A 12379-nucleotide genomic window follows, 5' to 3' on the forward strand; every position below is an offset into this window, starting at 1 on the left:
ACCAAGCATGCTTTTTATTTAAAATTTACATTGCTTCCTTGATTTACATTTGGGACAACAATTGAATGAATTGGGATACCCAGACATCCATCCGCTATAAAGAAGGCCCATTTTGGCTGAGAACCCAAGTAGAGAGCGGGGCTGAGATGTTATTGGCAAAATGATGCAATAAAAGGCATCTTCTATGCCTCTGGGTGACCCGCTTCCCACTAATTCAAGGGCCCTTGCATCTGACGGGCAGTGTCCTCACAGACATGGAGCATCGGACAAATGAGAATCCGAGGCCCCCAGAGGAAATCTGCCGCAGGAGGAATTTGCAACACGATTAAATAAAACTTTGTCATCCTGAGGATTTCTCTTTTATAAATTAAAAACAGATGACTCATCCTAGAAATGAGTTGGCAGTTCTTCCCCAAGACTGAGCTTTTACAAAAAGGACTTTTTAGCCTCTGGTTTGAAAGTTCACTTTTTCCATTAAGCACAAAGCGAGGGGACAGAGATGGAAGATGGTGTACCTTGCTGACCTTTCACCTAGAGGTCACCAGCCCATCTGACTGGTGTGAAGAGAGAATCGGAATGCAGAGAGAGGGGAGGACAGGGCTGCCTGTATATCAGCCTTGGGAAAGCAGCATGGCCAACCTGCCCATCCCCTGGTGCTGCATGGAGAGTTACTGAGGTAGCTGAGGGAGGGAGCTTTAGGGCCATAGATTGTTGTCAGCTTTGAAGGCAGGGTATGTCCCCTGAGCCCTGTGAATGCCTTCAGAGGGGAAACCGGAGAGCAGAATGGTCAAGTGGCTTGGGTAATTGACCTCTCCAGAGTCTATCCAAGAGGGAGGCCGAAAGCGCCTGCGTCCATTCAGCCCACTGGGAAGGGCTACTAAAGCTGAAAGCAGAGATTGATTTAGGAATGGTCTCCTGTTTCCGGCAAGGGACTGGCTGAGAGGAAAGAATTTACCTGAGTTCTGAGGCTCAATAGCGGTAGACAGTATCGCGAACCTGTCACCATTATGCGATAAGTAATGCTAAATCTGCTCAAGTTCAGTTGGCACTTACAAAATCTTCATTGTGATTGTCCACTTGGGTGTGTCTCAAGTGTTCTGGAGGGGACACGGGATGTCAGGAAAGACAAGTTAGCCAGATGGAAAGGTTAGCAGGAGTGGGTGTCTCCTAACGGTGGTCACTGATTTTAATGAGTATCTGTGCCTGCTGGGCCGCGCGTCTGCGCAGACCCCTGCAGCCCCCCCATTTCTCCTATTCCCTAATGTAAGTACTACCACTGCCCCTGTCAGCCTGGGCAGTTTTGATCTGAAGTGGGAGAATTCATAAGCCCCTGACTTAGCAACACGCTCTGAGGTTTCCCATTCTCCTATTTTTCTTTAGTGGCAGAGTGAATGGTAAGGAACTATTTGGAATAACCTCTGAGGGGAACTTTTCATATATACACACAGTAGACGAACGCAGTTAGCATTTACAAAGCCATTAGTCTCTAAGTTAAGATGTGAGACAGTGGAGGAGACTAGTGAGAAGGGACACGTTGCCAGAAGATGAAGCCACCTCAGGCTCGGTTCGGCTCCACCATCACCACACCCTCCAAAAATCTGCCTCCACTCACTTGCCAAATTTCCAACAGTTGTCCTATCCCAAAGTGTCCCTAATTTTCACTGCTGTGATCAAGTGACTGATTTTTAACAAGCTTTCAATGTCCCATTTTAGCAATTGAGATTATTTTCTGTGACCTGTTCTTAGCTTTTTCTTAAAAAACAAAACAAAACAACGACAAAAAAAAAAACCCACTCCATTAACCGATACAATGCATCATTCTTTCCCAACTAAAGATGACAGAAATTCTGAAAAAGTCCTTTAGTGAGGGCTAATTGCATATTTGGTTTATGGAAAAGCTGCTGCCATGTGCCAAGCTCTGGGCACTGCTAATTTCATTCCATCCATGACTCTCCTCAGCATGTCCTGAAGTTGTTTACAGGTAAGGGAACACAGGCTGGGAAAGGATAGTTCCGCTTCCGGCCTGCCGTTCCTGAGTGTTTATTAAGAACCCCTTTACTCCTGAACAGGTCGTATTCACCGCCACAGGCTCTGGTCCATTGAAAGGGCTTGGTCCTGGTTTTTGAAGGTGTTCATTCAAATAAAGAGTTAACCAAAGAATGCCTTCCCCGAAGGATGGCCTGGCTTTTTCCCAGGGTTTATTATTTAATTAGGGACTTGTTAACTAGAAACTAAGCTTGCTCCTTAGCCATTCTTCTACTGTCTTTAGGATGGCCCAGAACAAAGCTGACCTCTGATGCTCTCAGGAACTAGTAATTTTCACAGATACCAAGGAGGGTCCTAGAGTGACACTCTGCTTCCTCCCCCTCCCTCCCCCCCCCCCCCCCCCCGCAGAAAGGGGTGTTCACTGTACTTGGAAAACAAACTAATAAACAGAGCAACCAATCTGTTGTATACCACAAATCCTCCAGGATCTTTTCATTCCCCAAGGAATCTTCTCTTACTATGAATTCTAGTTTGTACAGAAAAGTTATTTCAATCACTAAGACACTAAGAAATCTGTTCACCTCACGGAGTAGTATATTATAATTATACCCCAAAGCATTTGTTTGTTTTTGTTTATTATTTTTTATTTTGTTTTTTGTTTTTTTTCCAAGACAGGGTCTCACTATTTCACTCTGGTTGTCCTGGGACTCACTGTGTAGACCAGGCTACCTACCTTCAGACTCACAAAGATCTTCCCGGCTCTGCCTCCCGAGGGCTGGGTTTACAGATGTCACCATGTCCAGCTAATTCCACAGCGTTTTCATGTCACTCTTCCTTCTCAGTTCCCTGTCTTGTGGGTAGGAATAATTCCCCAATACTAATCTCTTGTCACATAAAGATGATATTTCTAAATATTTGCTTCACATTTGAAGAGCTCCTATGTTATAAGTAATTTTGAAGGGACAATAAAATTAAGTTAAACAAAAATCTATTTTTTTACCAACCAAAATGAATGATACAGCAGGCAAGAAGCAGTTTGTACATGTCTATATAAACAAGGCAGATCCCCTGATGTGTTTTATAGTTTGGGTTCTATCTTTCTGGGCCCTGCCTGAGGACACTGGACAGGCACTGGTACACCCATACTGTCAAGTGCAGGCCCAGAAGAGCTGCTGAAATGGTTTAAAAGTTTCTGTGTAGCATCTACCACAAAGCGCCAGTTAAAAGAGCCAGGAGTGAAAGCCGAGCTCCCAAATGACTGAGACTAAAAAAGATAATACCCCCAGGCATCTGTATGTCTCAGCATTTAAATTATATCCCTTGAAATGCCAATTTGGACTTTGTGCCAAGAAGCAGTTGAATCCCTTTTTCATGGAAATACCCAACAGTAGACCAATCTGCTTAAATGAAAGGTGTCTCTAATCATTTGGTATAGACATAACATGTTTTTATTTTATTATGTAACCTTGAATTATCTTGGCCTGTAATGAGGATCCTGCATTGTTACAGTTCCTCAATAATTTCATGGAATTACGTTGTCTAAATGTGCATTCTGATGCCAAGGAAAAAACCTACCTAATTACTTAAATGCAATTGCTTGATCTAGCACATATCCAAATTTTGAAAAATGTTGTTATCTGCCACAGAAATAATCTTCTCTGCTGAGAGCATTTGCTCCGAGTGCCTCATCCTCACAGGTACTTGGCATGATGAAAACGTTGCTAGGTCAGCATCGTGCATTATTTGACAGCCTCTCTACTTTCCTACTTCCTGGGTTCCAATCTGCGGTGTTCTCTTCACAGGATTAGTGACTACATGGATCTGACCCCTGTAGACATCGTAGGGAAAAGATGTTACCATTTCATCCATGCCGAAGACGTAGAGGGCATCAGACACAGTCACCTGGACTGTAAGTACCCCTGCGGGGGGGAGCCTGGCTTTGTGTCATTCGTCTCTGTGAAATTATAGGGCTCAGTGCTGACGTGCTCCTGCATGTCTCCTGTCTATATCTGAAATGACTGTCACACAGTGGGGGAAAGTGAGATATAAGTCATTTCAGCTGGTATTGGTATTATATTGAAGGCTGGACCTTGGGCCTAGACAAATTGTGGGATCTCGAGGCACTCATCTAGAATTGTGTGGTCTGTTGTGCTTTCTCTCACCGGAAGTAGACGGAAAGAACCTCTGTCTTAAATGCCTCCTTGACCCTTTCATTTTCTAGACAGCAATTTCCACTTTGAAATTTGTGGTTTCAGTTTCATACCATACATGGGCGAAGACAAGTTCAAATAGGCCAGAGCCTCATAAAAATGCCTACTTGCCCAGCTGCAAAAACTGGGTAAGGAGAAAGTCTGCAGGGGCAGGGACAGAATACGTTACAAGACTACAGCACCTGGTAATAGCAGTGTCTTTCTAGAAAGAGGCTCATTACAGAGGGGTCTTTACTTCTAGTGTCTGCTCCTAGGAGTAAGAAACTGGTTCTCACTCTTTGAGTCTTGCTCTGGGCTCCTCACCTCAGACTGAACTCACAGGGACTTTCTGTAGCATGGGAGTCAGAGGAGCAGCCAAGCTCCGGTAGAGTCTAAGCCACAATTCACATCCAGACTCAGCATGCAAGTTTCTCTCAGAGTTCCCTAGCCTGTTTCTGCACAGAAAAGGTCCAGAAGGCTGTGAACTGGTGGAAGTTCCCTCTTCCAAGAATATGACTGTTCTAGAGACTTCCTGAAAGACAGCTCTCTACCAGCTACATTCTTGGAAGGTTCTACACAGTTCAGAAGCCAAATTTTCAGGACATGCAAGGTGCTACCTGTGACGTAGTCTAGTTCAAGGTGAAGGCTGTATGCCATAAAGACCAGCATGGTAGTCTTTGTGCCTTCTTGTCACAGCTGAGGAGACCTAGATAGCCCCAGATATCCAAGCCCTTTGCAATCAGTTCTTCACTTTGAGCTCAGCTCATCAAAGCCTGATGGAGACTAAGCTATCCCAAGTCTCTATGTGGTCAACATCATGGTACTGTGTGTTTAACTCTACATTAGCAACACTTCCATGGGCCAAAGTCAATGTCAGATTCTGTGTCTCTGTGTCTCTGGGCACAGCCTGAGTATGGCTGCTCTCTAGTACAGTCTGCTCCCAACGCTGGGCACGTGCCTTGATATTGCTCACCAGGGAGTCAGGGAACACACTTGTTGCTAAGAATGAATGGGTGTTATGTTTCACAGAAGCAGATGGCTCTTCAATTAATTGGGGGAGAAAATGATGCTGTTTCCTGAGCAGAAACATCAGGTTCTTTGTCACTGGGAATTTAGGAAAAATGGAGAAAATATAGATCTCTGAAGGAACCAATGGATGTATTTCTGGAATACCACAGGCCAGGCGTAAAGATTTTTTTGAATATGAATATATTGTTTTCAAGATACTAACCCCCCAACATGAACCCCCCCATGTTGGGGGAAGGCTGAAGCAGGAGGTGCTTTCTCATTTTGGAACCCTAACTAAGGTCTAAAATCAGAAACCTAACGCTGATTTAAACAGAACTTTGTTATCCTTGGGCCTTATTTTGAAGATGCCATGTTGTTTCTCTCAGAATTGGATACACAGCTTGAAGAAACACAGTTCTTGAGGAATGCAAGGCCATGCAGCTCAGACCTTCCCAAAAGGCAAAAGTCTCCAACAAATATGCTCGATGTCATCCTTCCCCATCCTCCCTTGTCTTATTTCCAGTAGCCAGCATAATTGAAAAGTGATGGAAAATAAACTACAGCACCGTCCACCATCATGCAGTTCTAATTTCTCTGCTATCTTGCCAGCTAATAAACAGGGAAAGTATGCTTTCAAATTCTGTGATTTTTTTTTCATTACTTGATATTGACTTACTGGCTATTGCTTTATGATTTAGCCTACTAACAATGATTGAGTTCATACTTTTAACTCGTACACATGACTTCTCATTTTTGAGTTCTTTTAATAACCTTAAACACATGAAAAACAAATAGAACGAGCTGATAATTCTGCACAGTAAAATACACTTCACATATTTAGCCATCACACTGTGGAGTAACCCCACAATGTCAAGTAGCGCACAATTAGTCAAACTGTAGGAGGAGGAAAGGAGTGTTTTGATCCTGCAGAATTTTGATCCTAATCAGATTGAAATTCCAATGTTCTTGTAGCGCTTAATATCTTCAATCACACACACACACACACACACACACACACACACACACACACACACACACACATCACGCTGATTCCAATGTCAGGTTTTGCATTCTGTGACTGAAATAAGATGCTGAAATATACAAAGGCCTCTCGCTTTGGTACAATAAACATTAACATCATTATAAAGTAAGATTGAGTTTAGAGTTGTGTGATGGAATGTCTGATGTTTACCTAATTCTCAGACCAGAGCCAGCCCAGTAACAAAACGACAGGGCATGTAATAAGGCTTGCTTGTGTAAACACTGGAAGAGGAGACTGGGAGCCGGCACAGCATCTTGCTTGTCCAAAGCCCTAGGCTATTACTGAAGGAGGCCTCAACTGTGCCTTCCTGGCAGGAGAAGGTCACAGCGACACAGAATCAGTTCAAGAATAAGATAGAATTCTAAAACAAAGGGGTGGTTAAAAAATAAACCACATTAACTATTTAGCTTTTCTTCCTAGAGCGATTGGCACGGTTCCTGGTCTGTCTGTGGAAGGCGGGCTTCAGACATCTGATCATACTTCAGATACTCTGATATCTGTCTTATGCTCTGAGTCCTAGAAAAAACATAAAGAGAAGGGGGCTCAGCCGTCTTTGAGGACTAGAAATCCTATCTTTATCATTGGCATCCTTTCTCGGCATTGGTATCTATAAATCCCTAAAGGAACTTGTCCCTTGATTCAGAGCAGTGAAGAGAAATCTCAGCTGCAAAGCACACGCCTGATGTTGACTCTGAAAAGGAGCTGAGAATACGAGACCACCTGCTTCCCACCGGGCGAGTTCAATGTGCCTGGTGTGAGCTAGACAGATCTCAACATACAGAGTCACAGTGTCAGCGGGCTTTGGTGGCTCCTATCTGTAATCCCTGCAGAGAGGCTGAGGCAGGAGGATTGCCAGGAGTTCAAGTTTAGTTTATCTAGTGACCATGGTTCTGAAATCAAGGGAATTTCAAATCTGTTTATTTCCCACTGTGACAAAAGACCTCTGTGACTTCTTTTCATTAAGCTCAGTTTCATGGGTTCTTCAGGTCAAATAGACTAAATCAGCATTTCAAGGTTTGAATTTTAAACTGCATATGGTAGTGATTATTTGGGGACCTTTCTCTCTCCACTGCCCTCTAGTCTTCCATTGCTCAGGAGACAATGACCTAGAGGATGACCATTCATGTCCTTTAGATCACATGTTCCAGCTACCTAGAGCATCAGGGTCACCCTTGAAATGTGAGATGTTTCAGCACAAAACACTCCATCTGCCTATAACCTAAACCATGGACTGCTGAGCCAAATGCAGGCATGTGCTTTGCGTTGTCTTTATTCCTTTTTAATGAAGCCTTTGCCTAGAGTCTGAGCTCTTTGGTACCCCCCCACCCCCCCAGTTCTTCCTGAGTCAAATCAACAGCATCCCTCTAAAACCTCAAAAAGGAACGTGTCTTTCCTTCCCCTGTGACACTATGTCCCCACCACCAAGACTCAAGACTCTCGGCAGTGAGATTCAGAGAAAAGAAACCTGAACTGTAGATAAGGTAGCAGCTTCCCCTCCCTAGTACCTTACCCAGGATGAAAAAACTCTGCAAATCTTTCCAGAGAAACAAAAGGGCTGCCCCGTTGCCTACAGGACCAAGTGGAGATGAAAAGCTCGGCTGACCCTCTCTACTTGAGGGTGAGTGTTTAAAAAATACACACGGTAGCCAAAGTGTTTGCTTCTTAATACATTTTTTAGCAAAATGAATATACAGCTACCTGGCATAATGCATCCCATGCTGTTTTGCATCAATAACCCCTACACTTCCCTCCTGAAGGCATCTCATCGCCAAATGCAAGCAGACTGCTTAATGCAGGACTAATTAGTATATCCCCTTCCAGTCTGCAGGCCCTCCATTGTAATTCCTTCCCAGCTCATTTTTTTCTACAACTGAGCATCAATCAAAGTAAGTGCCCTGCCTGCCTAGGCAACACAAGATGTCCTCCATGCATTTGTCATCTGCCACACAAACAAAGGGGGGATTTAATTGTTGATTTGGATGTGCAGCCCTGGCTCACACGAAGGGAAGCTGCAGGAGGAGGAGGAAGGAAAGGACTCAAGTTTCATGGGTGGGCCAAACCCAGACTGCACCAGGGGCTTTCTGCTGTTTTCGGGTCTCAGCGCTTCTGGGCTGGCATCTTCAGGGATTTTGCTACAACCTGGTCTTTGCCTGGACTTTTCCCCAGAGCAAAAGAATTCTTTCCTCTTCTCCCTCGCGAATGTGAAAATTCCCATGGAAGAAAATACATTGAATAGCTGTCACTGCTGCCCTTCTTCCTGAAGCCCCGTCAGCCTACACCGTTGCCTGTCCGCTAGCTGCAGAGACTTGTCACAGGCAGCAAGAAAGAACCAGAGTCCTAGGCAGGAATGAGTTCGGGTTAGTATTTTGTGTCTTTCTTTTGGGAGCAAGTGCTGATTTGGCTTTTCAAGTCCAAGGCAGGCAAACACAGAGAACGGGACCAGCGAGTAGGCCTGCCTACCAGCCTAGGGCTTGTCCCACTTGTCACCCTGTTCAGGAGCAGTGTGGACATGTGCAAGGAGCTTGTAGACTTGCAAGACTTCAGCTGACACCAAATTTACTGAGTCAGAATCCGGGGTTTGTAGGTATACAATCACTTGCCAACTCTCTTCACAGTGAGGATTGAACAGTACTGACCACTCTAGTGTCTAGAAAGAACTGTTTTATCAGGAGTAAATCCAAACCAACTAACCATCTGAAGTTCACTTTCCTCTGTATTGGGAGTGATTTTGTTGATGATAGTGGAGTGATTCTGATGGTATCTCAATCAGTGTTCTAATGAAATCAATATAATTATTTGATAAACTTGACTTTCAAGAAATGGTATAAACTGGGAATGGAGACATGATTCAGTGGTTAAAAGCACTTGCTACTTTTGCAGAACTTGGGTTGGGTTCTCAGCATCCACATGGTGGCTAACAACCATCTGTGACTCCAGTTCCAGGAGACCCAATGCCCTCTTCAGACCTCTGCAGGCATCTCATGCTTGAGGTGCACATACATACATACAGGCTAAATATTCACACCGTATTCAAAGTAATGATATCCAGCTTGGGAATGAAAAGAAAATCTTGGGTGTTTCTCCCCAGGGTAGTTTTTTCCTATGAATACTTTTTTTACGTGTGTGGATAAGAGTAGGGATATTTTCTCTGTTCACTTTCATGTAACATCCCTGACTGCTTACTGTATACAATGACTTGTGGTATTACTAGGAGACTTTAAAAATAAGGTATTCAAAGTGGGGAAGGCAGCATGAGACAGCCAACTCTGAATATATGACATAAAATGAAGACTATAAGATGGAGGAATAAAATATAGAGATCCCAGAGGTGGAGGCATCCCAGGGAAGATGGAAAAGAAGCCCCAGAAGAGGCCCACAGGGCACACTTCCCCTAGTCCTAGAAAGACGATGGTAAGAAGCCACGAAGGCAGGAGAAACAGGGGAGTATCCAGGGCATTTCAGGGATAGAAAACTACAGGGAGGCATGAAATTCAAAATCTCTCTTTCCCCAGAAAGCAAGCTACAACTTGGATCTGACTGACAAATTCAACTCTCAGGTGGATTCCTGTCCTTTATTACCAGTTCAAATGGCTGCTTTTGTTGTGTTTTTTTAATTCAACAACAACAAACAAAAATAGCCCATTACTGTTATAAAACATGATCCAGAAAAAAATCAATACTTCTAAATCATCCATTTCTCCTAAGTCAACTAGCCTAAATAGAATCAACTTCATCACTTTTTTTATCATACGACCTGTTCTTGATCTTGTGTGAGTTATCTTTATATTTTCCTTAAAACAGTAGCCTGCATATTGGAAAAGGTCCTTTAAAATGTGTTTAGGTCCAGTTGAGCAACATAGACTTGAATTCATGTATGTGGCTAGTATACAACCAAAGCATTTGTGCCCCAGACACCCAAGCTTCTTTATGAAGATGTTGAAGATTCAACAAAATGACTACATCCAAAAATGCAGGGTCCACTGAGGATAGACAGGTCCATTTCATCCCCTCTGCCCCTTTTCACCCTTGGTCTCTAAATCTCTATTACTTCTAGGTTTCTAAGGTGAGGACTTCACCCAGCCTAGGTCACTTCAGCAGATGCACCATGCTGTCTTTCACATAGTTGTCACCGTTATAACCTGATAGTGAAAGTGAGAAGACCCGCTCCATTTGAGTCCCAGGAAAGGCGCAAAGCTACACAGAGAAACCCTGTCTTGAAAAACCAAAAAAAACAAAAAAAACAAACAAACAAAAAAAAAAACAAAGACAACTGGAGAGGAATCCCTGTTTAGGACTGAAGGAAACGTGTCAACCACCTTCACACTGGTGACTCCTCCATGAGTTCAGTTGCCCAGTGTTAGGGGCGGGGATTAATGAGCACTGATGGACACCACTGCCCATCAGTGGGCAGGCCCATGGACAGACTTTGTTTACCATAATCTCCTACCAGCTAACACACAGTAAGGCACTCAAAAAAAAATCTTCCTGGGTGATTGGAGAAATCTACCATTTCCCTCATTCCTCGCCAGAATCCTTTCTTGATGCCATGCTGAAGAGTTCACTGGTTCTCCTTTATATGGTAAATGTTTTCAAAAAGAAGAATATAGAGGCCACAAAACACCATCCTTCACTATGTTAGGTCGAAAGGGGCAGGAATGAATAGCACTGAAACTCTCTAGTTGGTCTGCAAACAGCTTGAAAAAACTCTGAAAGCTGTAGAGGTGGTGCACTGGTTGGTAACACCGACTGCTCTTCCAGAGGGCCAGGGTTCAGTTCCCAGCACCCACCTGATGGATCATAACCAGCTGTCTGTAACTCCCATCCCAGGTGATCCACAGACACCAGACATGCAGGTTGTGCCCACACATACATGCAGGTGAAACACCCGTACACATAAAATTTTTAAAACCGATTCTAAGGTCTCAGGGGTCGCCCACACCACCATTCCTTTCAATCTTTCTGTCTGAGAACATTACCCCGATGCCAACAGTGTTGGAAAGTCTTGGACTCCGACTCAGTACATTATCATGAGGAAGAGGGAAATTTCTTTTTTAATCTGAACAAATTGACATGTCCTAAATCAATGGAAAGTTTCCTGCATGATTCAATATTAGCAGTTATTAAAGATCTATCCATTGTCAGGGCAAGAGGACAAAGCCTCTTCTGAGGTTTTAACCACAGATAGTGGCTAGACAGGGCCTGCCATTAGCGTGTTAGAGGGAATCCATATTTGATGCGTAGTCATTTCACAGAACATCCACAGGTCCTTTGTCTCTAAGCTTGGGACTCCCATTAAATATCAAACCTCATACAATGTTACCAAATATTGCTCAGCACATAGATTTACGAAAAGAAAAGAGGGGAGAAAAAAAAAAAAAACATCTAAGACATAGCTAGCTCACTAATTGCAAAATCTATAGGAAAGTGTGCCTGGCATCAGAGCCTCAAGTGATCCTCTGAGCAGATCTAAAGGAAAAACTGTCTCCATCGCAAGTAAATAAAGCTCTTAACACAGTCTCCGGCTGCAATGCTATGTCTCCCATGGATTTTAACAGTGACCTTCCTGTGAGCATCAAGGACTTGCACTTTTTAGATAAGGAAATTTGTTCTTGTTTTAAGCCTGTGTCGGGTTCATTCTCTGGTAGCTTACAGTTTTCAAAAGCAGAGGAAAAAGTAATCCAGAATTTTTTTTTTTTTTTTTTTTTTCAAAAAGTCTGTTTCCAGAATGAAGTTCCCTGTCAGCCTGCCTTGGGCCTTAGGTGAAGAAGCAGAGATTAAAGAGTCAGTATTCTTTTTCATGTTTCATCTGCCAGTTTTGTGAATGTAGAAAGAAAACCAGTGGCCACAGCTAAGCACCCAACTGTGGTATTAAGTAGAAAGCATGGTTTTAGCACACACACTCTTACTTAAACACACATATTCTTTCTCTCCTCACTCTCTCTCTCTTTCTCTCTCTCTCTCTCCACTTCAATGCATTCAAAAACCATCTTTGAGGCCCTAGCAAAGGGCACCAGTTTCTCTGCTCCACAGCTATTGATGAAGGTAGCTCAGTGAGGGGGTACGGGTCCCGCAGATGCGTGCACCCTCCTGCCGCCATGATGATAATGAAGCTCTTTGTTCAGCTGTGTGAATGTGAAGTGTGGCTTCTCTGATG

General features: G+C 43.6%; 1 protein-coding gene across 6 annotated transcripts in view; it reads left to right on the plus strand.

Moving 5' to 3' along the window:
• Npas3 (neuronal PAS domain protein 3) overlaps positions 1–12379 on the plus strand; it is an 839001-nt gene that overhangs the window by 812924 nt on the left and 13698 nt on the right. For all 6 annotated transcript variants that reach the window (XM_059279250.1, XM_059279248.1, XM_059279251.1 and 3 more), the window contains one exon: positions 3789–3895. In XM_059279250.1, the coding sequence (XP_059135233.1) occupies positions 3789–3895 (107 nt within the window). The remainder of the gene's footprint in view (positions 1–3788; positions 3896–12379) is intronic.

Source organism: Peromyscus eremicus, chromosome 14 (assembly GCF_949786415.1).
Source record: "Peromyscus eremicus chromosome 14, PerEre_H2_v1, whole genome shotgun sequence".
Taxonomy (NCBI): Eukaryota; Metazoa; Chordata; class Mammalia; order Rodentia; family Cricetidae; genus Peromyscus; species Peromyscus eremicus.